The sequence below is a fragment of the Girardinichthys multiradiatus genome, chromosome 6, assembly GCF_021462225.1.
Source record: "Girardinichthys multiradiatus isolate DD_20200921_A chromosome 6, DD_fGirMul_XY1, whole genome shotgun sequence".
NCBI lineage: Eukaryota > Metazoa > Chordata > Actinopteri > Cyprinodontiformes > Goodeidae > Girardinichthys > Girardinichthys multiradiatus.
This window is the reverse complement of record NC_061799.1, coordinates 37,392,027-37,413,786: the sequence shown is the minus strand read 5'-3', so window position 1 is coordinate 37,413,786 and position 21,760 is coordinate 37,392,027. Positions and strand designations below refer to the sequence as shown.

The following is a 21,760-nucleotide window of genomic DNA, read 5'->3' as shown; positions in this document are numbered from 1 at the left end:
GGAAGAGGCCTTCAAGAGTGGGGACAAAGACATATACAGAGAGGCCAAGTACAAGTTTGGCAAGGCAGTGAAAGAGGCCAAACGACTGTACTCTGAGAAGCTCCAAAACCAGTTCTCAGCCAACGACTCTGCGTCTGTCTGGAAAGGGCTCAAGCAAATCACCAACTACAAGCCGAAAGCCCCCCACTCCATCAACGACCGACGCCTCGCCAACGACCTGAACGAGTTCTACTGCCGCTTTGAAAGACAAAGGGACAGTCCTGCAACCATCCCCCACGACGCCCCCCAACAGCTGCAGCCACAATCCACCACCCCCACCTCAAGAGGGGCCTTGGCACCTCCAACCCCCACCCTGAAGTTCCCCCCCACCAGCCCCCTACCCACGCCGAGGACGGCTCTTTCCATCCAGGAGAGGGACGTCAACAAACTCTTCAGGAGACAGAACCCCCGGAAAGCTGCTGGTCCGGATTCTGTCTCACCAGCCAGCCTGAAGCACTGCGCTGATCAGCTGTCTCCAGTCTTCACAGACATTTTTAACACCTCACTGGAGACATGTCATGTGCCAGCCTGCTTCAAGTCCTCCACCATCGTCCCTGTTCCCAAGAAGCCAAGGACCACAGGGCTTAATGACTTCAGACCCGTCGCCCTGACCTCTGTGGTGATGAAGTCCTTTGAGCGCCTTGTGCTCTCACACCTAAAAGACATCACCGACCCCCTCCTTGACCCCCTGCAGTTTGCCTACAGAGCCAACAGGTCTGTAGATGATGCAGTCAACCTAGCCCTTCACTTCATCCTCCGGCACCTGGACTCCACAGGAACCTACGCCAGGATCCTGTTTGTGGATTTCAGCTCTGCCTTCAACACCATCGTCCCAGTTCTGCTACAGGAGAAGCTCTCCCAGCTGAGTGTGCCCGACTCCACCTGCAGGTGGATCACTGACTTCCTGTCTGACAGGAAGCAGCGCGTGAGGCTGGGGAAGCACGTCTCTGACTCCCTGACCATCAGCACCGGTTCCCCCCAAGGCTGTGTTCTCTCTCCTCTGCTCTTCTCCCTGTACACCAACAGCTGCACCTCCAGTCACCAGTCTGTCAAGCTTCTGAAGTTTGCGGACGACACCACCCTGATCAGACTCATCTCTGATGGTGACGAGTCCGCATACAGATGGGAGGTGGACCATCTGTTGGACTGGTGCAGCCAGAACAGCCTTGAGCTCAACGCTCTAAAGACAGTGGAGATGGTTGTGAACTTCAGGCAGAACCCAGCCCCACCTGCCCCCATCACCCTCTGTGACTCCACAATTGACACTGTGGAATCTTTCCGCTTCCTGGGAACCATCATCTCCCAGGATCTCAAGTGGGAGCCAAACATCAGCTCCCTCATCAAGAAAGCCCAGCAGAGGATGTTCTTCCTGCGGCAGCTGAAGAAATTCAACCTGCCAAAGACTATGATGGTGCACTTCTACACAGCCATCATTGAGTCCATCCTCACCTCCTCCATCACCATCTGGTACGCCGCTGCTACAGCCAAGGATAAGGGCAGGCTGCAGCGTGTCATTCGGTCTGCTGAGAAGGTGATTGGCTGCAGTCTACTGTCGCTCCAGGAACTGTACACCTCCAGGACCCTGAAGCGGGCAGGGAAGATTCTGGCTGATCCCTCCCACCCTGGTCACAGACTCTTTGAGACTCTCCCCTCTGGCAGGAGGCTGCGGTCCATCCGGACCAAAACCTCACGCCACAAGAACAGTTTTTTCCCATCTGCCACCAGCCTGGTTAACAAAGCCCGGAAACCACCCTGACACTCTCCCTTTCCCCCACACCCCCCCTTTTTTTGCTGACAGGACACCTGTAACCTGTAACTCTATGCGTTACATTAACGCTCAGCTTGGACTCCTGCTTACTTGCACTGCTTTACTTGCACAATGATCACCTGCACTGTTGTATTGCTCTTGCATCTTATACTGCTCTATATTTACTCTCACTCACTTAAAACTGTGCACATATATTTATATTATATTGTAGATATGTTTATACTGTTTAATTTGTATTGTATTGCACCGACTACGCCAAAACAAATTCCTTGTATGTCCAAAAACGTACTTGGCAATAAAGCTTTTCTGATTCTGATTAAACATCCATTGTGTTCTCATGTTTGTGCATATGTGCATGCTCCTCTTTGTGAGATAATTTTTAACATCCATTCTGAAAAACATTTGTAATTGAATTGCTGAGTTTCTTGAGTTTGCGTCTCAACTTGCACTGTAAGACGGGACAGTTTTATGTGTCCTCCCTTTCTTGTTTGGATTACTTGTTTCAGTTTTCCGTTTCATCTTTTTTTTTTTTTATGTATGGATAAAACATGTTCTCAAGTGAAGAAAAATAGTAAGAATGTAAGTAAAGTATGTGGTTTGTGTTGGTGTCTGTGGAAGTTTGCACACTTAGGATGTTTGTTTTTTTTCCCCCATTTGTAATTCTCCAAGTGAGAGACTTTGGACAGAAACAAAACAAACTGCCAGTTATAGGAAGTAACATTTCAGTTGGAGCTGTGATATTCACCAACAAACCAAATCTATTGTTGAACTATGTGAACCAATGTATTGTTTCAAGTAAAGTTTTTCTTTATTTGACTGTCTCTTAGTCAGATCCAGTGGTGGTTCTTGCATGAAAGGCACTCTGGACCTTCTACTACCCTTCAATCAAAATGCTGGAAATCTTAGATTCTGGGTTGGCATAAAATACGGTAACCTACTTTCCCTATTCTAAGCAAAAAAGCAGGGAGTGCCTTCTCAAAACACAGGGGTACTAAATCCCCACTGACTACACATGCATAAAAGCAACAGACAACCTGTTCATGTTCCAGCTGATATAAGATTTCTTGTTGTGCTGGCCCCATTTTAATGACTCTGGGCAACTGCCCAAATCAAAAGCTGCTTCCATGCTACAGCACTGAGTGAAAGGAGCAACAAACAGCAGACCACATGCACCGTTTATTTTAGATGCAAACGTCGCATGAATTGTCCATGCTGCCTTTATGTGTGAAGAGGGGGACTCTGTTGAATCGTGTTGAGATTATCGGGAATCTGGACTTCATTCAGCTCTGCAACTCACTGGAGGTTGTTCCATGCGTTATGAAAATTTGTTTTTCTTCCAAGTGCAACTGACCAACTAATACTGTTCCCTTGCTTATATACCTGTAACAAGTCACTGTATAAATAGTATTACACATATATATATATAAAAAAAAAAAAATGTATATAGCTGGATCCAGCCCTCATGAATCAGAAACCATTTAAAAGACTTAACCTTGAGGAACGCCCATCTCTAAAGCTGCTTAGTTTATACACTGGGTTATAGAGTTCATTAATCACTAAAGCCTATTTGTTACAAACTTTGTAAAAGGCCATAATCTACACAGCCAAAATGCTTTAGATAGATCTAAAAGCACAGCCCATGACTTTGTCCAAAGCAGTAAGTTTTAGCCTGACTTAAAGGATTTTCTTGTTAAAGTAAAAGTTCACAAGTTAATCTATGGAGGGATCCAAATCTCAGCTTTAACCGACACCAAACAGGGCGATTTTCATTTAAAATAGGATTACTGCTCCAAGTGAAACTATTGCAGACCTCCATGATTTAGGAATTCTCCCTCTACAAAGACTGATTAATAACCTGAGGGAATTGTTCCAGCAGCCAAATCTGCAGTAGTCCTTAAAAAGTATGACTCAAGCTGATCTGGGTCAGTTTTATTAAAGGCAATCCAGACTTTAAGCTTTAAAAACCATAGGACTATGAAATAAAAATATTTAAAAAGGATATATGCTTTTAAGTGAGTCATCTGCACTGAGATTTAGTTATTTGCATAAACGGTCATTGATAACATTTTTTGTTTATTAGTTAAATAATTTCAAGCACCATTGCTTTTGAAAAACAGCCATTTTCACATTATAAACTGACAAAATACTAGAATGAGTTATATCAGCTTAAAATGAATCAGGCATCCAGAACCATCAAAACCTTAGTGACCAAAACATTTACACAGAAAACGTAGGCAATTTTCCATTTTTTACAGTTTATTATATTTTAGACTTTAAATCAAAGTCGTACACACACTTCTTGCACAAAATATAAAACTAACAGATGTACAACATATTCAATTTATATTTTCTGTTGGACCATAACTTGGCCTTTAGAAATGGAACAAAGCTTGAGAAGTCAGACCAAAATCCATAAGGGTACCCAACTGAAGTTAATATACTGGTGTTGCATCTTCAATCAGACATTTAACATCAGTTTGAAAGCCCAAGGCAGTGATTCCAGCCCTGGTCCCTTAGTGTCCACTGCCCTGCATGTTTTATAAGTCTCTGCTCCAGCAACATTTATTAAAAAGATTGAACTGCCTCGCCAGCATAACCGTCAGAAGGCAGTTAAACTAGGAATCCCAGAGATTTTTGCTTCTGCTGCACATACCCTCCCCTCTGCAAAACCCGGCCCAATATACCGTGTGTGTGTGTGTGTACGTACCTTTTACTTACAAGATGCCCCTGCAACATCATTCTTTTGCAGTCAATTTCATTGAGGTCATATTTTAAAACAGCTTCAGGAAGAAAATACATTTTTATTTCACACTAAGAAAAGCAAGCTCACTACATATGGAGTCTATATGAAGCACAAATGTAGCACACAGTTGTCCCATCTAGCAGTTTCCACATTCCCAAGGTGAGTCTTTCCTACATTTTGCACAGGTGTATTTGCGACAGTGTACACAAACTTTGGTGCTTCTGTTATTATTGCAGAGTATGCGCACCTGGCACTGTGTCTTTTTCTTCTGAGAAACTCTCATCTCACGACACTGCTGTTTGCGTTCTTCCCCTTCTGCCTTTTCCTGCAAAAGACAGTTTTGAAGTTCCTCTGCAAGCTCCAGCATGAACAATTGCCGACTTTCTTTGGATCCTGTACATGCTGTGTACAAGATGTGTGCATTTGCGGCAGCCAGGTCAAGCAGGTTGTAAAACACAGCCATGGGCCATCTCCGTGTTCCTGCGCGCACCGAGTAGTTGCGTAATTTCTGCTCCATGATATCACTACAGCATTTGAAATGGTTGTAATCAACAACAGCGTTTGGTTTTTGTTTTCGGGTGTCCACAATTTCCACTTTCTGATGAATGGTGCTCAGAAGACAAACAGATTTCTTCTTTGTTGTATACACAGTCAACAAGGCCCTTCCAGATGTGAACACCTGTGTGGAGTACAACTGGTGGTCCGAGGTTTCCTTTGCAGTTGCAGGTAGCTCCTGACGATTTTTGTTAATGGCGCCAAGCAGAGTTGTTTTTCGTTTAAGAAGTCTGTTGGCCAGAGACAAAGAGGTGAAGAAATTGTTCAAAGTTACAGTCCTTCCCTGGTCCATAAATGGTTCCATCAATTTCAAAACGACATTCTCTGACAGCCTCTCTCCTGTTGGACGAGTGGGATCTTTTCCCAAGTAAGGGATGGCATTACACATGAATTTTGTTTCAAGATCTGCTGCAATCCAAAACTTGATTCCAAACATGTTAGGCTTGGATGCAATGTACTGCAGAAAGGGGCAACGAACCTTTGACGGAAATACCTGCTCATCCACGGTAACATGTTGCCCTGGACTGTAGGACGACACACAATTCTGAACAAACCGCTGCCAGATGTCTGAAATTGCTGCAAATTTGTCCGTTTGTATGCGTTCCTTGCGGGTGTCCTTGTTGTCGAAGCGAAGGTACCGCTTTATTTCAAAAAAGCGATTACGGGGCATTATAGCTTTGATATCTGGGTTGCCAAATCTATTGGTCCACATGAGTTGCATGGAACCAACATAGCCCTTGGCAGCCCTTCGAAAAAGGATTGCGAGGAACGCCATCAGCTCAAAGACACTCACCTGCCAGCTGGGGTTTGTTCTACGGCCCTCGTGGACTGTGCAGTCTCTGATGGTCAACAACATGGTCATGTCCACCAAACACAGGAAGCTTTGAAGGCGACTCGTGATTTTGCGTCTTGCAAACTCCGTTGGCCCTCCAGAGCCACTGAATGCGGTCTGTGGAGTTTCATGAGCAAAAACGTCTCCAACCTGGCAGTGGAACCACACAGTGCCATCTTTTGCCTTCTCTGTGGAGCCAGGTATTGTGCCCACATCAGCAACTTTTTGTCTTTTGTTATGAGGGGGGCTTGCATGTGTTGTGTCTTCCTCATCTGATGTAGCCTCTGTGTTTGAACTGTCCTGTTCAATCACATAATTGACCGCCCGTCTCCTGGTGCATCTTTGGAGGGGAGGATTTACTGGTGCAAGAGCAGTTGCATCCTCATCGCTTGAAGAATCGGTGACAACGTTTTCATTCTGAAATCCGAGGTCGCCCACATCGCCACCATCAGATTCACAGTCTGACATGCTCTGCAGCATTGACAACGCCTCCTGAGTGCTGATCCTTCTTGGTCGCCTTAGTTGTGACATTGTCAGGTCCCGGTCTGTCTGCAAGGCACGTCCTATTTCTGATTGTTTCGCAACCACAACATTCACACTCCCTCCCCCTCTTCATGGCACATCAGCCATAATCAAACCCTCGTAGTCAACTTAAAAGAGTCGATTTCTCAGGTAACACAATTTGTCTAACACCATTGTCAAATGTCAGCGGGGTTTTTGTTCCAAATGTTAAAGTAGAAAAATGGCAAATGTTTTGGTTACATACAGAGACTATTGCAATATCTTTTTGTAAAGCACAGCATCAAAGATAAAGTGTGCATTTTATGGCCAGTAAAACTTACAGAAGGGCACATCAGAGTTGCTGGCCTGATATTCGTATTATCCTGGGTGTGGTGGTGGGGGTTGCTGGCAGAGACACAGCTCACTGAACACTTTTTACACAACAAAGGCAGTTGGTGGTATGTTGGATCTATTCAAGTGTTCACTGCAGATTAGAGTCTGCACTTTGAAACTTCTGGTGTAATGACCCATTCATTATAATCAAATGTGGCAACAGAAAGATATAAAACATGTAGGACATTGGACCTCAAGGACCAGGACTGGGGTCCCACTTCTTAAGGTAGAGACAATTTCTCAGATTGAGGTGATAAGACAGCCAGCGCAGTCCCGACATCCCACCTTTTTGAGGGAAAGAAAACTGTTAAATTAAATGTAATAGATACCAGCTAACATGTTTCATGCCATCTATAAAACCGAAAGGCTCTTACCTCTAGGGGTTTACGTCGCACGTCTTTCCTGGAAAAAAATAAATAAAAATAGGGGAAGGAATATTAAAGAATAGTTTGAATTGTGGTTGCCTAAACCTGGACAGCATCAACGTAGTCAAACCCGTCAGTGCAGTGAAAGTATAATCATCAGCTTCAGGTGAAACACGGACTCACATGCAATTCATCATTTAAGGTTTGACCCCAAAAAGTTAATTACTAAAATTCCAAAAGTATAAAAATTTACTTTCTCTTGTTCTTTTGCTCCTCCAGGATTTTAACCGCAGCATGCATTAAGCTTTTAAGGGAAAACTACAAGTGCAGCCTAGTAAATTTATATAAAATTCTGTAACTCAAATCAAAAATCCATCACACAGGTTGATACATTTAAAGTGTTTTCAGTTATTCTCTAAATTGTGTTTTTCTGAAAAATTAAAAATCTTCCAAACTCCGAGACCTCAAATAGCAATGGACATGCACAATTTACTCGCACAAATCATGTGGCTGTCTCTGTTGCTCAGGTACCTTTTAAATATGCCACACTTTTTTCCTTCCACTAAACTTCCATCAAAATGGTGGAAATGCAGCACTGAACTTCCAGCTTTGCAACTTCTCACAGACCCTTTTAGTTTATCCAATGACTCAGCTGGACCATGAGGGTGTTTCCCATGAACATTTATATGATGTTAACTGTTATCTGGTCCAATGATCTTTTTCTCTGAGAAGGCGAATTAAAGATTTTTATTAACAATAATAAACAATACTATGGGTAATGAACCTAATTAGTAAATTACAATTTGTTTAATACAACTTAAATTAACCTAAATGATTATTTCTGCTAAAATTAGAATATAATGGTGTTAATAAACGATGATAAAAAGATCAACCCGATATTTATGGGATAACTTTGTATTTTTATAGAAATCATCAAATTCATACAAGCTTTTGTTTGAAAGCTCTACTTCTCTACTATCTCCTGTGAGATCAAACCATAAGGTCGGTTTGGCGCCAACACTGCGACAAAGAGCTAAACATAATCCTCTGCGCACGAATAACCGGGCCGATCCCGCTAGCATCAAATACATCAGCTAATAAGCAAGCAAAAGAAAAAGCATCATCATTTACCGTTTTTTAGGCTTCCAATAGCAGATTCTGTGTCTCTTTGCAGCCGCAGCTCCTTCATCTTTCACCGCAACAAGGAAGAGAGAGCATTAACGCGCCTGCGCCTCAATTTATGTCCTCATCAAACCACGTGTTCGGCGTCACACACCAGCAACTTCCGGTTTGGTACACTGCAAGAGGAAAGCATTACTTCATGGGAAGACGATATAAATAATTTACATGTGATTTAAAGAAATACGTTTAATTTCTTGATTAAAACTGACTCACTTTGGTATTTTATATATATTTATGAGCTTTTTAAATTTAGTAAACGTCTACAACTTCCTCCATTAATTCTGTATTTACCACGATGAAGCCAGTAGGTGGCAGATGTTGCCAATAAATACGAAAGGAAAAAACTACAAAATGTCGTATTCGCCTGTTTGCCGTACGGAACGCGTATTGGTCCAAAGATGGAAAAAAAAAACAAAAAGCGTTGTGAGAACTCATAGTGGGACAGACAGCGGATCAAACTAACCAGCGGCGGCGTTGAGGGATTTCAAGCCAGCGCTGGTGGAGAACTTTGGCCATGAGAGTCTTAATCGGTAGGAAGGTTTATTACAGTGATCTGTTTATATATAAATTCCCAGAAAGGTCAAATACTGCAAGCTAGCTTGTGAGACTGCTAAGCTAAGGTTAGAACTGCAAACAAAACCTGAAGTCAATATATATTTAATGCAACTAATAAATCACATACGTCTAGAAACTTGCTGTCAGATAAAAGATAAAATGAGTTCGCTGTATTTTTAATTCTGTTAATATTTCACCTATAATTCAATCGTGTTTTGTTTTGTAAGCATGTATGTTACGCATGCGCACTTCTTTTACAGCCGCCTGACTTTTAGGGAGGTTGAATAATACTACAGATTTAACTACAGATTTTAAAACATTACCTGTCAGAAAGACAGTTTGCATATCCGGTCCATTTTAGTAAGACTGGAACAACATAAGATACTCATACACCATTTTTAATTATACATAGTCTGTATATTTGACTTTTGTCTCTCTCTCAGGAGGGGGGTCTGGCTTTGTGGGTCGTGAACTGACACGTCTGCTCAGAGACAAGGGTCACGAGGTCACGGTGATATCCCGTCAGCCTGGTCCAGGGAGGATAACATGGGTATGATTAGGAGGTTCGACTCCTCAATCATTACATCATCCTGATTCTGCAGCTAAATTGTGCTCTGAGATGATGATCAGTGATTTTCTTTCATGTTTCCACTCTCTAACGCAATTGTTTACCATCTTCTCTATAAATCCAAAGGTGCTTCTAAATTCTTGGATTATTCTGTCTTTTTGCTCCTGCAGGGCGAACTGGAGTCTCGCGGCCTGCCGCCATGTGATGGTGCTGTCAACTTGGCTGGGGAGAATGTTCTTAACCCCCTTCGATGGCAAGCACCCTACAAATAGTTTTTTTTTTTGCTGTTGTCTGACCTGTTATTGGAACCCATTTTTGTCACTATGATGGGGAAAAAATTGCAACTCATTAATCTATTTGTAATAATTAGGAGATATTCATATTTGTTTTTCATCCAAATCTAAACTGTAAGATAAACTTCTTATTGTCATCACAGTGGCAGAAATTGGCTTTCATAGACCTTATCCATCCATCCATCCATCCATCCATCCATGCCTCCCATACCACTCAAATTACTAACAGCATCCTTCAGTAGTTTTGTACTTTAGATTTTAAGGTCCAGTGGTTTAATATTTAACAGACATTTTTCTCTTTCAAGGTGGAATGAAAGCTATAAAAAGGATTTGTTCTCCAGTCGTATTGACACAACTAAAGCTCTGTCTCAAGCCATCACCGCGTCTTCCAGCCCTCCTCGCTCCTGGGTGCTGGTGTCAGGTGTAGGTAAGAGTGCACCTGCTTCCTAACTGCTCATTTATCAGCTGCAAGAAGCACATGAAAGGCACATTCATGATCGACTTTGTTTGGTTTTCCTTGTTGGCCCATAGCTTGCTACAAACCCAGCCTGACAGCTGAGTACACTGAAGACAGCGACTGGACGCCATTTGACCTCCTTTCACAACTTTGCAAAGAGTGGGAGGCTGCAGCATTTCTTCCTGAGAGTGCTGCAAAAACCACCAGACAAGTCGTCATTCGACCCGGTACGCACAGATGTGTAGTAAAGAAGCTGAGGGAGATTTGAACATGCCTAATGCCATTTACAGTAATATGCAAAAGTTTTAAACCAACTCTAGTTTCCAAAGAGCCAGACTTTGTTGTAATCTTTTAAAGTAGTCTTCATCACCAAATCTCCAGATTTTCTGAAGGCCTGTCAACTTTCTACTTTGGATTTTGGTTGGTTTTTTTTACTTTTTTTGTCCAGGCTTTGAAAGTAGCACTGGATCTAAGATGCTTTTCAGCTAGTAGCTCTTTGTGAATCAATCTGTTGGTACTACAATATAATCGATTACATATTTTTATTCAGTCATCTCAAGAAACTGAAACAGTTTTCTTTGTTTTAAAAATATGTAACATGATCAAATTGATTTTATATTAAACAGAAAAGCATAAATTATAAATAAACTTTGTGATTTTGAGGGACCATAGAAATCTTTAACAAGCCCTTCCTTCAATGAAAAAATAACTTCGAAAAATTTTGAATTACTGCAGCAAAATAAAATATTACATTTAATTGTATCTGTGTAACTTATGTTTATTGTTGTTTTAATACATAAACTTAAGCGAAAAGATGTGTTAGATGTATATAGTATTAGTTTTTAAGTAAACATGCTTACTGTACAGAACAATATACCATTTATAACAAGGTGCTTTTAGCCGGTTAAGTAAGTCGGGCTGTCTGCTCATGTAGCCTGTGTGCTGTTTAACAGACATGCTGCTCTTAAAGAGAGTGATCTGTGGTCCTCTTGTAGTTTACCCAGCGTGATTGTCCATGTTTTTTAAATCCAAAAATGTGTCAAAAAACCTGAATTTGCATGGTGAGAAAAGCATAGCAGCCCTCTTTCAGCCATCTGACTGGCAGTGTGCAGCAGCAGGTTGGGGAGGGGCATTACTGCGGACTTTAAACCATGACATTTGTTTAATGCAAACTTTTTGTGGTCCTGTAACTGTAAACATTTGGTGTACCTTGACACCAGTAACTAGCCCAGGGACAGACTTGAGGACTACTGTTGAAAACCACTTTAAAACATTACAATAAAATCTGACTGTCTGGCCTCATAGTATAAATAACAAATGTGTACTGTAAGTTGTTTGGACTTGTAAGACATGGCCTTAAATATCTAAATAAATCTATTCTTGTGATAGTATTGGTTTACTTGGAACAGCATATGATGCCTACATGGTTAGGTCAAAGTTACAGTCAAACTGAAAATACAAAGTCCCCCAATAAATGTCTTTCTGGCAGCTGAATTTATTGGGCATGAGTAAGACATTCAACTCTACTCAATGTTTTATGTGGGTTTTTGACATAGTTGTATAGATTTTCCAAGACCTTGAAGATAATCTATAATACCTACTTTACGAGTTCCTAGAAAACAACTACTTTTTTTGTAACCTGTAGTTTGGCCAAGGGTAGTTAAAGGGACAGGTCAGAGCTAAAGCCTCAGGTCCAATGTTATTTCACTCATTCCTTCCTCTGTCCACCAGGGGCAGTGTTGGGTCAAGACGGTGGTGCCATGAAGCAGATGCTGCTGCCCTTCTGGCTCGGGCTCGGGGGCACACTGGGCTCTGGAAGACAGCCGTTCCCCTGGATCCACGTCTCGGATCTGGCAGGAATCATTGCTCAATCTCTGGAGCCCCCCATCCTCTCTGAAGCCACGCCCCCTACACCACAAGTGTACAACGGAGTCGCACCCACGATCACCACCAACTATGAGTTTACCAAGGAACTGGGTCGGATCCTGAGGCGACCCACGATCTTTCCTGTTCCCGAGTTCATCATGAGCGTCCTGTTGGGCTCTGAGAGGGCTGTGATTCTCACTCAGGGCCAGAAAGTCATCCCCATGAAGACACTAGAGTCTGGATATCAGTTCAAGTACCCAGACTTGACCTCAGCCCTGAAGCAAATTGTAGGGAGTTAACTGGCGTTGAACTTTATTTCATCTATTTTGTAAAATGTGAATAAAAGCAGTTATATACGGACTCAACTCTTGCTAAAAATGTTGTAAGCTGCTAAATTTAAGACAATTTCTGACATTTTTTTCACCATACATTAAACTTAAGATGACATTTGAAATAAAAGAATTCAGCAAATATCTTCCCCCTCTGCAATAAAACTCCAGGTAAAGCAGTTAGTAGATGCATATGTTTGATTAGTTGGTTGTGCACAGATGTTTTTTTTATTTCGTCTAAGATTTATATATTTATAGTTAATGTCAGTCCGGTGTGAGCGCTGGAAACCAAAGTCAGATTCCTGGTTTGTGCACACAAACTTGGTTATTAAAGATGATTCTCATTACAAGGGATACATGTCATATTCAAGTTAACAGAAAAATCTTGAGTTTTGCAAATTTCCACCAATAATTACCTCCTACCCAACCCCAGATCATGATGCTGCCACCACCATGTGTCAACTATGTAGAATTGAGGTTTTGTGCCATTAAATTTTGGGAGATTTTATCCATGCTGTACATGCTGTTAGCAAACAGAAGAGATAATTATTTTTTCATTTGTACGTGCTCTTATCTAGAAATGTAGCGCCAAGATCACGGGATTATAGTGCTTAGAAAGAGGAATCAATGCGTTCAAGTCCTGGAACAGTTGAGCGAGCTTCTCTCAACAAAACAAATTTTTATTCATCTGTAAAGTTTAAAGGTTGGAAGGAAGTTTTATTTTGAGACATTTACATGTTAAACAATTGGATGCACATCAGACGCAAAAACAGGACAAACATTCAATGACCATTGTAGGTAATAAAAAAACATGTAAATGTGTAATAGAGGCACATCTCCTGTGATTTATAAAACACGGGCGATGGGGGGACACTACAGCGAACATCAGTGCATCTGCTTTTGGATTAAGTGATAACTCTGTTCCCAATCCTTCAGAAGTCCATTATTAGCTTGTTTTCATCAGAATCATCTCTCCGAGTCACTGTGGGCCGCCTCTTCTGTGACGTCTTCAACAACTGGCAGCTGATCTCCCCAATCACTGTTCCGAGCGCAGCGGTACATATCTCTGATGAAACGCAATTTATTTCAGATAAAAATTGCACAAAAAATTTGTAGCAGAAGGAATCAAACATTAACAAAGCTCAGAAACATGATAGCTAATCTATCTGAAATATTATCTTTATTTTCTCCAACAAGGAAATAAATAATTCTGAAAGAAATAATTCTGAAATCTGTGCAGCATTCCTTAAATTTGGACAACATCCCATATTTTTTTACCATTTTGAGATTTTTGCCCAGGTACATTCTCTTTTGTAATTTGTGAAATTATGATCTCCTACCTAATCACCCCAACGCAGCCTAATTAATTCATTTAACACGTGTCAAAAGATCTGCTTACAGACAATGAAACCCAAGAATATTTGCCTCCTATTTCTCCACATAACATCTGATTATTCAAGGGATGTTTTCTGCTCAAATAAAGGTTCTAATAAACCTAAGAAATACGCTGCTCAAAAAAATAAAGGGAACACTTAAACAACACAATATAACTCCAAGTAAATCAAACTTCTGTGAAATCAAACTGTCCACTTAGGAAGCAACACTGATTGACAATCAATTTCACATCTGTTGTGGAAATGGAATAGACAACAGGGGGAAATCTTTGGTGATTAGCAAGACTCACTCAATAAAGGAGTGGTTCTGCAGGTGGGGACCACAGACCTCTTCTCAGTACCTATGCTTTCTGGATGATGTTTTGGTCACTTTTGAATGTTGGTGATGCTTTCACACTCGTGGTAGCATGAGACGGACTCTACAACCCACACAAGTGGCTCAAGGTAGTGCAGCTCATCCAGGATGGCACATCAATGCGAGCTGTGGCAAGAAGGTTTGCTGTGTCTGTCAGCGTAGTGTCCAGAGCCTGGAGGCGCTACCAGGAGACAGGACAGCACACCAGGAGACGTGGAGGAGGCTGTAGGAGGGCAACAACCCAGCAGCAGGACCGCTACCTCCGCCTTTGTGCAAGGAGGAACAGGAGGAGCACTGCCAGAGCCCAAATGACCTCCATCAGGCCACAAATGTTCATGTGTCTGCACAAACGGTTAGAAACCGACTCCATGAGGATGGTATGAGGGCCCGACGTGACAGAGTCTGGAGACACCGTGGAGAGCGATCTGCTGCCTGCAACATCCTTCAGTGTGACTGGTTTGACAGTGGGTCAGTAATGGTGTGGGGTGGCATTTCTTTGGAGGGCCACATGGCCCAGAGGTAGCCTGACTACCATTAGGTACCGAGATGAGATCCTCAGACCCCTTGTGAGACCATATGCTGGTGCGGTTGGCCCTGGGTTCCCCCTAATGCAGGACAATGCTAGACCTCATGTGGCTGAAGTGTGTCAGCAGTTCCTGCAAGATGAAGACATTGAAGCTATGAACTGGCCCACCCGTTCCCCAGACCTGAATCTGATTGAGCACATCTGGGACATCATGTCTCGCTCCATCCACCAACGTCACGTTGCACCACAGACTGTCCAGGAGTTGGATGCTTTAGTCCAGGTCTGGGAGGAGATCCCTCAGGAGACCATCCTCCGTCTCATCAGGAGCATGCCCAGGCGTTGTAGGGAGGTCATACAGACATGTGGAGGCCACACACAATACTGAGCCTCATTTTGACTTGTTTTAAGGACATTACATCAAAGTTGGATCAGCCTGTAGTGTGTTTTTCCACTTTAATTTTGTGTGTGACTCCAAATCCAGGCCTCCATTGGTTAATAAATTTGATTTCCATTGATGATTTTTGTGTGATTTGTTGTCAGCACATTCAACTTTGTACAGAACAAAGTATTTAATGAAAATATTTCATTCATTCAGATCTAGGATGTGTTATTTGAGTGTTCCCTTTATTTTATGGAGCAGTGTATATTAGAGCTGGGAGGACAGCTGAGTGTTAAGGGTTTCTAGTTAGTGAATGAAACAAGATTTGATGGCAAAAAATATACAAATTTTAGCCCTAAAATCTCTTTAATAAACAACAGTTTTTAGTAATTTTCAAAAACGGATATAGAAAAAGTGGAATCATTATTATTCTTATTGTTACTGAAGTTGAAATGTCATTATGTAATCTAATGTGTTTAGTTGATATTTGAAACATTACATTTTATGGGCTGCACGGTGGCGCAGTTGGTAGCACTGTTGCCTTGCAGCAAGAAGGTCCTGGGTTCGATTCCCGACCGGTCTTTCTGCATGGAGTTTGCATGTTCTCTCTGTGAATGCGTGGGTTCTCACCGGGTACTCCGGCTTCCTCCCACAGTCCCAAGACATGCCTGTTAGGTTAATTGGTCAATCTAAATTGCCCTTAGGTGTATGAATGAGTGTGTGCATGGTTGTTTGTGTGTTGCCCTGTGATGGACTGGCGACCTGTCCAGGGTTTACCCTGCCTCTCGCCCATAGACTGCTGGAGATAGGCACCAGCTCCCCCGTGACCCACTATGGAATAAGCGGTAGAAAATGACTGACTGACTGACATTTTAAATCTAAATATAACTATCAGTGATTATATTTATATTGTATTTTAAATTATAATTATCTAATACAATAATCCTTTTCTATTATTATATATCTAACTGAACTCATCTAGTAATAATGTTTGTCTAATTCTTACTACTCCTTAAAACAAATAATTAGAGATAGAATCATTTGTCCTTTTTCTTATTTGTTTGAATTTTTAATAAAATAAAATAAAATAAAATAGAGTAGCTCAACTTTTAAAACAAATCAATAATAATTTAAGCTTAAATTTCTTTGGTTCTTTGTTTCTTACCGGCTGTGTTTCCGCGCCGTCACCACCAAGTGCTGCAGCTGTCCGTTGGAGCGACACACGTGGCAGTGGATGTGTCGCGTTCTGCGCAGCACTGGTGCAATCAGCCTGCCCCAGTCCACACCTCCCAGTCCCGTCTCTGCTGGTTCCGTTCGACTCAGGATCAGGAAGCCGAACTTCTCTGTCTGACACTCGTGCCGCTGAATACAGAGAAGGTGGACAGCAGGGAATTTATCCAAGCTTTGATGCACAAAATGTTCTGTCACTTTTTTCTGGATCATGACATGATCATTAATTTCTTTTCTTTCATTATTTCAGTGAAAATGAGGTGTAATAATCCTTTGGATGCATTATGTTTAGAAACCGATCAGTTTTAACAAGTTGCTTCAACATAACTGTTTACTGTCATCAAAATCTATGTCTACGGACAAAACTAAACGGTTAAACCTGATTTACTATTTTTATTATCAAGAGATGACCCTGTTGGCAGATACCTGCAGGTGAATCTTACCCCTGGCAGAGGAAGAGGCTGGTAGCGCTGCTGGAAGTTGCAAGGTGTGATGGGCTCCTGGGCCAGTTTAGGGCACATCATTTCATGTGGGCACTAAGAACAATAGACAGCAAAGGTTAGCAGCAACAGGGTCGTGATGCTACTGGCTGAGATGAAAACTGACTCTGTTTCAGCCTACCGGCGCAAATACCGATGCTGGTCTGGGGTCATGAAGGACCTTTTCTTGTTTCTGGAGATCAATCATAGGGTTTACTAGACAGGGCCAACATTACTAAGCAAAATTACTGTGGACTGTTTTCTGAAATACTTGAGTACCTTGAGTAAAGAGTCTCTGGCTTCCATCAGCATCTGATGGCCCTCTTTGGTACCGTTTTCCACCAGCACCTAAAACACAGTTTGCATAAACGTTGAACTTATTGGTTATTCATCAATCCAGTGCTGATTGTATTATTATATGATTATTATTTTTAAATTAATGAGTAAACTTAGTATTCATTACATTTAAATGTTCTCATTTAATTTTTATTTTCATTTTAATTATTTATTTGCTGCCTTCTGATTCTAAATGTCAAAAGTAGCACTCATTATTTTTTACTAAAGTATTTATCTATTTGAAGTGTCTTATTTGAAATGTTAGAATTAAAATTATGAATACTTACACTGACACTAAATCTAATATTTCTTTCCCTCTTTAATTTTAAACTATTAATTTATATATAAATTGTGAATTTAACTAATATAGTTAATATTTAAATTGAATAGCTAATAATTAACTAATTATTATGCAATAAATATATTTTTCTTTAATTTAGGTAATTATTATTTTCGATTAATTTATATAATTCATTTTAAATTAATCATTAATTGTACCACTATCATAATCATCATCATTGCCACAAATGTAATTGTTCAATATTCTTTCATTTATCGATTCATTTATTCATTTCTCTCATCCCTCATGAAGAATAAAATATCGAGGCACGTGACGTCGCCCGGTACGGCGGAGCCGGGGTCCCACCCTGGAGCCAGGCCTGGGGTCGGGACTCGTCGGAGAGCGCCTGGTGGCCGGGTTGCTCCTCGCGGGACCCGGCCGGGCCAAGCCCGAACGAGAGACGCGAGGCCATCCCCCAGTGGGCCCACCACCTGCAGGGGGAACCGTGAGGACCGGTGCAAAGAGGATTGGGTGGCGGACGAAGGTGGAGACCTCAGCGGCCCGATCCCCGGATGCTTAGGCTGGCTCTATTTGCTTGTTGCCCCCCAGCTCAGCCGTCTCGTGTTGGGGTTTACCCCAGTGGATGAGAGGGTCGTATCCCTGCGCCTTCGGGTTGGGGAGAGGTCTCTGACTATCATTTCAGCCTACGGGCCGAGTGGTAGTGCAGAGTACCCTGCCTTCTTGGCGTCCCTGTCGGGGGTGCTGGATAGTGCCCCTCCCGGGGACTCCATTATTCTGCTGGGGGACTTCAACGCCCACGTGGGGAACGACAGTGACACCTGGAGAGGCGTGATCGGGAGGAATGGCCTCCCCGATCTGAATCCGAGTGGTGTTTTGTTATTGGACTTCTGTGCTAGTCACAGATTATCCATAATGAACACCATGTTCAAACATAAGGGTGTCCATCAGTGCACTTGGCACCAGGACACCCTAGGCAGGAGGTCGATGATCGACTTTGTTGTCGTATCATCAGACCTTCGGCCGCATGTTTTGGACACTCAGGTGAAGAGAGGGGCTGAGCTGTCCACTGATCATCACCTGGTGGTGAGTTGGATCCGCTGGAGGAGGAGAAAGTCGGACAGACTCGGCAGGCCCAAGCGCATAGTGAGGGTCTGCTGGGAACGCCTGGCAGAGCCCTCGGCCAGGGATGTATTCAACTCCCACCTCCGGGAGAGCTTTGACCAGATCCCGGGGGATGTTGGAGACATAGAGTCCAAGTGGACCATGTTCTCCGCATCTATTGTCGATGCTGCTGCCCGTAGCTGTGGCCGTAAGGTCTGCGGTGCCTGTCGCGGCGGCAATCCCAGAACCCGGTGGTGGACACCAGCAGTAAGGGATGCTGTTAAGCTGAAGAAGGAGTCCTATCGGCTGTGGTTGGCTTGTGGGACTCCTGAGGCGGCTGACGGGTACCGTGAGGCCAAGCGTGCTGCGGCCCGGGCTGTGGCAGAGGCAAAAACTCGGACCTGGGAGGAGTTCGGTGAGGCCATGGAGAAGGACTACCGGTTGGCCTCGGAGCGATTCTGGCAAACCGTCCGTCGCCTCAGGAGGGGGAAGCAGTGCTTCGCCAACACTGTTTATAGTGGGGGCGGGAGACTGCTGACCTCGACTGAGGACATTATCGGGCGGTGGAAGGAATACTTCGAGGATCTCCTCAATCCTGCCATCACGCATTCCGTGGTGGAAACAGAGGCTGGGGACTCGGGGTTGGACTCTTTCATCACCCAGGCTGTCACCGAGGTGGTTAAAAAGCTCAGCGGTGGCCAGGCTTCGGGGTTGGATGAGATCCGCCCTGAGTACCTCAAGTCTCTGGATGTTGTAGGGCTGTCATGGTTGACACGTCTCTTCAACATTGCGTGGCAGTCGGGGACAGTGCCTCTGGACTGGCAGGCTGGGGTGGTGGTCCCCCTACATAAGAAGGGTGACCGGAGAGTGTGTTCCAACTACAGGGGGATCACACTCCTCAGCCTCCCTGGTAAGGCCTACGCCAGGGTATTGGAGAGGAGAGTCCGACCGATAGTCGAACCTTGGCTTCAGGAGGAGCAGTGTGGTTTTCGTCCTGGCCGTGGAACACTGGACCAGCTCTATACCCTCTACAGGGTGCTCGAGGGTTCATGGGAGTTTGCCCAACCGGTTCACATGTGTTTTGTGGACCTGGAGAAAGCATTCGACTATGTCCCTCGTGATGCCTTGTGGGGGGTGCTCCAGGAATATGGAATCGGGGGCCCTTTACTAGGGGCCATCCGGTCCCTGTACGAGCGGAGCAGGAGTTTGGTTCGCATTGCCGGCACTAAGTCGGACCTGTTCCCAGTGCATGTTGGACTCCGGCAGGGCTGCCCTTTGTCACCGGTCATTTCTAGACGCAGCCAAGGGCCGGAGGGGGTCGGGTTTGGGGACCAGTGGATTTCGTCTCTTCTTTTTGCAGATGACGTGGTCATGCTGGCCCCCTCTAGCCAAGACCTACAGCATGCACTGGGGCGGTTCGCAGCCGAGTGTGAAGCGGCTGGGATGAGGATCAGCTCCTCCAAGTCTGAGGCCATGGTACTCGACCGGAAAAGGGTGGCTTGTCCTCTTCAGGTTGGAGGGGAGTTCCTGCCTCAAGTGGAGGAGTTTAAGTATCTCGGGGTCTTGTTCACGAGTGAGGGAAGAATGGAGCGGGAGATCGACAGACGGATCGGTGCGGCTGCCACAGTAATGGGGGCGCTGTGCTGGTCTGTTGTGGTGAAGAGAGAGCTGAGCCGAAAAGCAAAGCTCTCAATTTACCGGTCGGTCTACGTTCCTACCCTCACCTATGGCCATGAACTTTGGGTCATGACCGAAAGAACGAGATCCCGGATCCAAGCGGCTGAAATGAGCTTCCTTCATAGGGTGGCCGGGCACTCCCTTAGAGATAGGGTGAGGAGCTCGGCCATCCGGGAGGGGCTCGGAGTAGAGCCGCTGCTCCTCCACATCGAGAGGAGCCAGTTGAGGTGGCTCGGGCATCTATACCGGATGCCTCCTGGACGCCTTCCTCGGGAGGTGTTCCAGGCACGTCCCACCGGGAGGAGGCCCAGGGGACGGCCCAGGACACGCTGGAGGGACTATGTCTCTCGGCTGGCCTGGGAACGTCTTGGGCTCCCCCTGGAGGAGCTGGAGGAGGTGTCTGGAGAGAGGGACGTCTGGGCGTCTCTGCTGAGTCTGCTGCCCCCGCGACCCGGTCCCGGATAAGCGGAAGACGACGAGACGAGATTTCTTTTTACTTAGTTTTATTTATTATGAGTTCTACAAATTATTGTTTTTAAATAATATTTAGTCCTGTGTGTTTATATTTATTTGTTTATTTTGTGTGTAATCGTTTATAACACACTCCCATTGATTTGCATCAAAATTATTACATTTTTGCCTCCTATTTTCACTTTTTTGCTAATCAACATGTTTGTAATAGTCTAACTCTTTAACCAGTTTAACATCTCCAATGTTTTGCTCATGTTCGTGTAAAGTACGTTGGATGGATATTGTTTCCTTGTTTATAGCGTCCTTTTAGTCCCCTGTGTATCTATTGGCTTGTCCTGCAAAAAGCGAAAGCAAAACAAAATTGGCACTGAAAAGACAACAAATGAGCAGCAGAAATCTGCCATGTTGCCTTTCGAATACGACCACGGATTTCAGAGCAGTGAAGCGCACAGTAGCTCAAACACAGATTTAACTGACCAGGTAGGAGCTGGTCTTCCTCCAAAGAGTTGTCACTGCTTCCTCTCGCTCGTTCACGCTGGGAAGCTCTGAAAGGGTAAAAGCTGCAACCACCAAATCGAACTGCACCTGCAGAGAGAACCTGGACCTTCAGGGTTTCATTATAGGAATTATCTGCGACAGATTTAAGCTACAGATTGTTTTTAGGTGTGTTTTAAAGCTATTTTTAAAAAAATCTTTCCATGTTTATTGGGCATTTTATCAATGTAACAATAATAATCAGAATATATTACTGCAATAATTAGAATTTATTTTGTGGCTTTTACTGTTGCCTCTTGCCCAGGTCGGTGTTGTAAACTAGATCTCAACTGGTTAAATAAATGATGAATAAATAAAATAAAGTAAAATCATGCAAAAGGTGGCTACTTTGAAGAACCTAGAATATAAGACATATTTTCAGTTGTTTCACACTTTTTTGTTCAGTATATAATTCCACATGTGTTAATTCATAGTTTTGATGCCTTCAGTGTGAAGCTACAATATTCATAGTCATGAAAATAAAGACAACTCTTTGAATGAGAAGGTGTGTCCAAACTTTTGGTCTGTACT

General features: G+C 43.5%; 3 protein-coding genes across 3 annotated transcripts in view; 1 reads left to right on the top strand and 2 right to left on the bottom strand.

The window, feature by feature from the left end:
* Positions 1 to 4,042: 4,042 nt before the first annotated feature.
* Positions 4,043 to 8,448, bottom strand: LOC124869915. Its single transcript, XM_047368157.1, has 3 exons — positions 8,328 to 8,448; positions 7,206 to 7,233; positions 4,043 to 7,116 (listed from the first exon to the last, which is right to left on the bottom strand). The coding sequence occupies exon 3, from the start codon at positions 6,466 to 6,468 to the stop codon at positions 4,687 to 4,689; it is 1,782 nt and encodes a 593-aa protein (XP_047224113.1). The 5' UTR covers positions 6,469 to 7,116; positions 7,206 to 7,233; positions 8,328 to 8,448; the 3' UTR covers positions 4,043 to 4,686.
* A 301-nt stretch (positions 8,449 to 8,749) lies between these two features.
* Positions 8,750 to 12,625, top strand: sdr39u1 (short chain dehydrogenase/reductase family 39U, member 1). The gene is made up of 6 exons (XM_047368159.1): positions 8,750 to 8,908; positions 9,377 to 9,483; positions 9,672 to 9,754; positions 10,100 to 10,221; positions 10,326 to 10,478; positions 11,983 to 12,625. The coding sequence occupies exons 1-6, from the start codon at positions 8,893 to 8,895 to the stop codon at positions 12,414 to 12,416; spliced, it is 915 nt and encodes a 304-aa protein (XP_047224115.1). The 5' UTR covers positions 8,750 to 8,892; the 3' UTR covers positions 12,417 to 12,625.
* A 512-nt stretch (positions 12,626 to 13,137) lies between these two features.
* The window catches only part of mettl17 (methyltransferase like 17), a 17,559-nt gene continuing 8,936 nt past the window's right edge, over positions 13,138 to 21,760 (bottom strand). Inside the window, exons 9-14 of the mRNA XM_047368158.1 lie at positions 21,173 to 21,280; positions 17,089 to 17,157; positions 16,952 to 17,002; positions 16,774 to 16,866; positions 16,266 to 16,462; positions 13,138 to 13,512 (exon numbers count right to left, since the gene is read on the bottom strand). Coding sequence (XP_047224114.1) covers positions 13,413 to 13,512; positions 16,266 to 16,462; positions 16,774 to 16,866; positions 16,952 to 17,002; positions 17,089 to 17,157; positions 21,173 to 21,280 — 618 coding nt within the window. The 3' untranslated portion in view covers positions 13,138 to 13,412. The remainder of the gene's footprint in view (positions 13,513 to 16,265; positions 16,463 to 16,773; positions 16,867 to 16,951; positions 17,003 to 17,088; positions 17,158 to 21,172; positions 21,281 to 21,760) is intronic.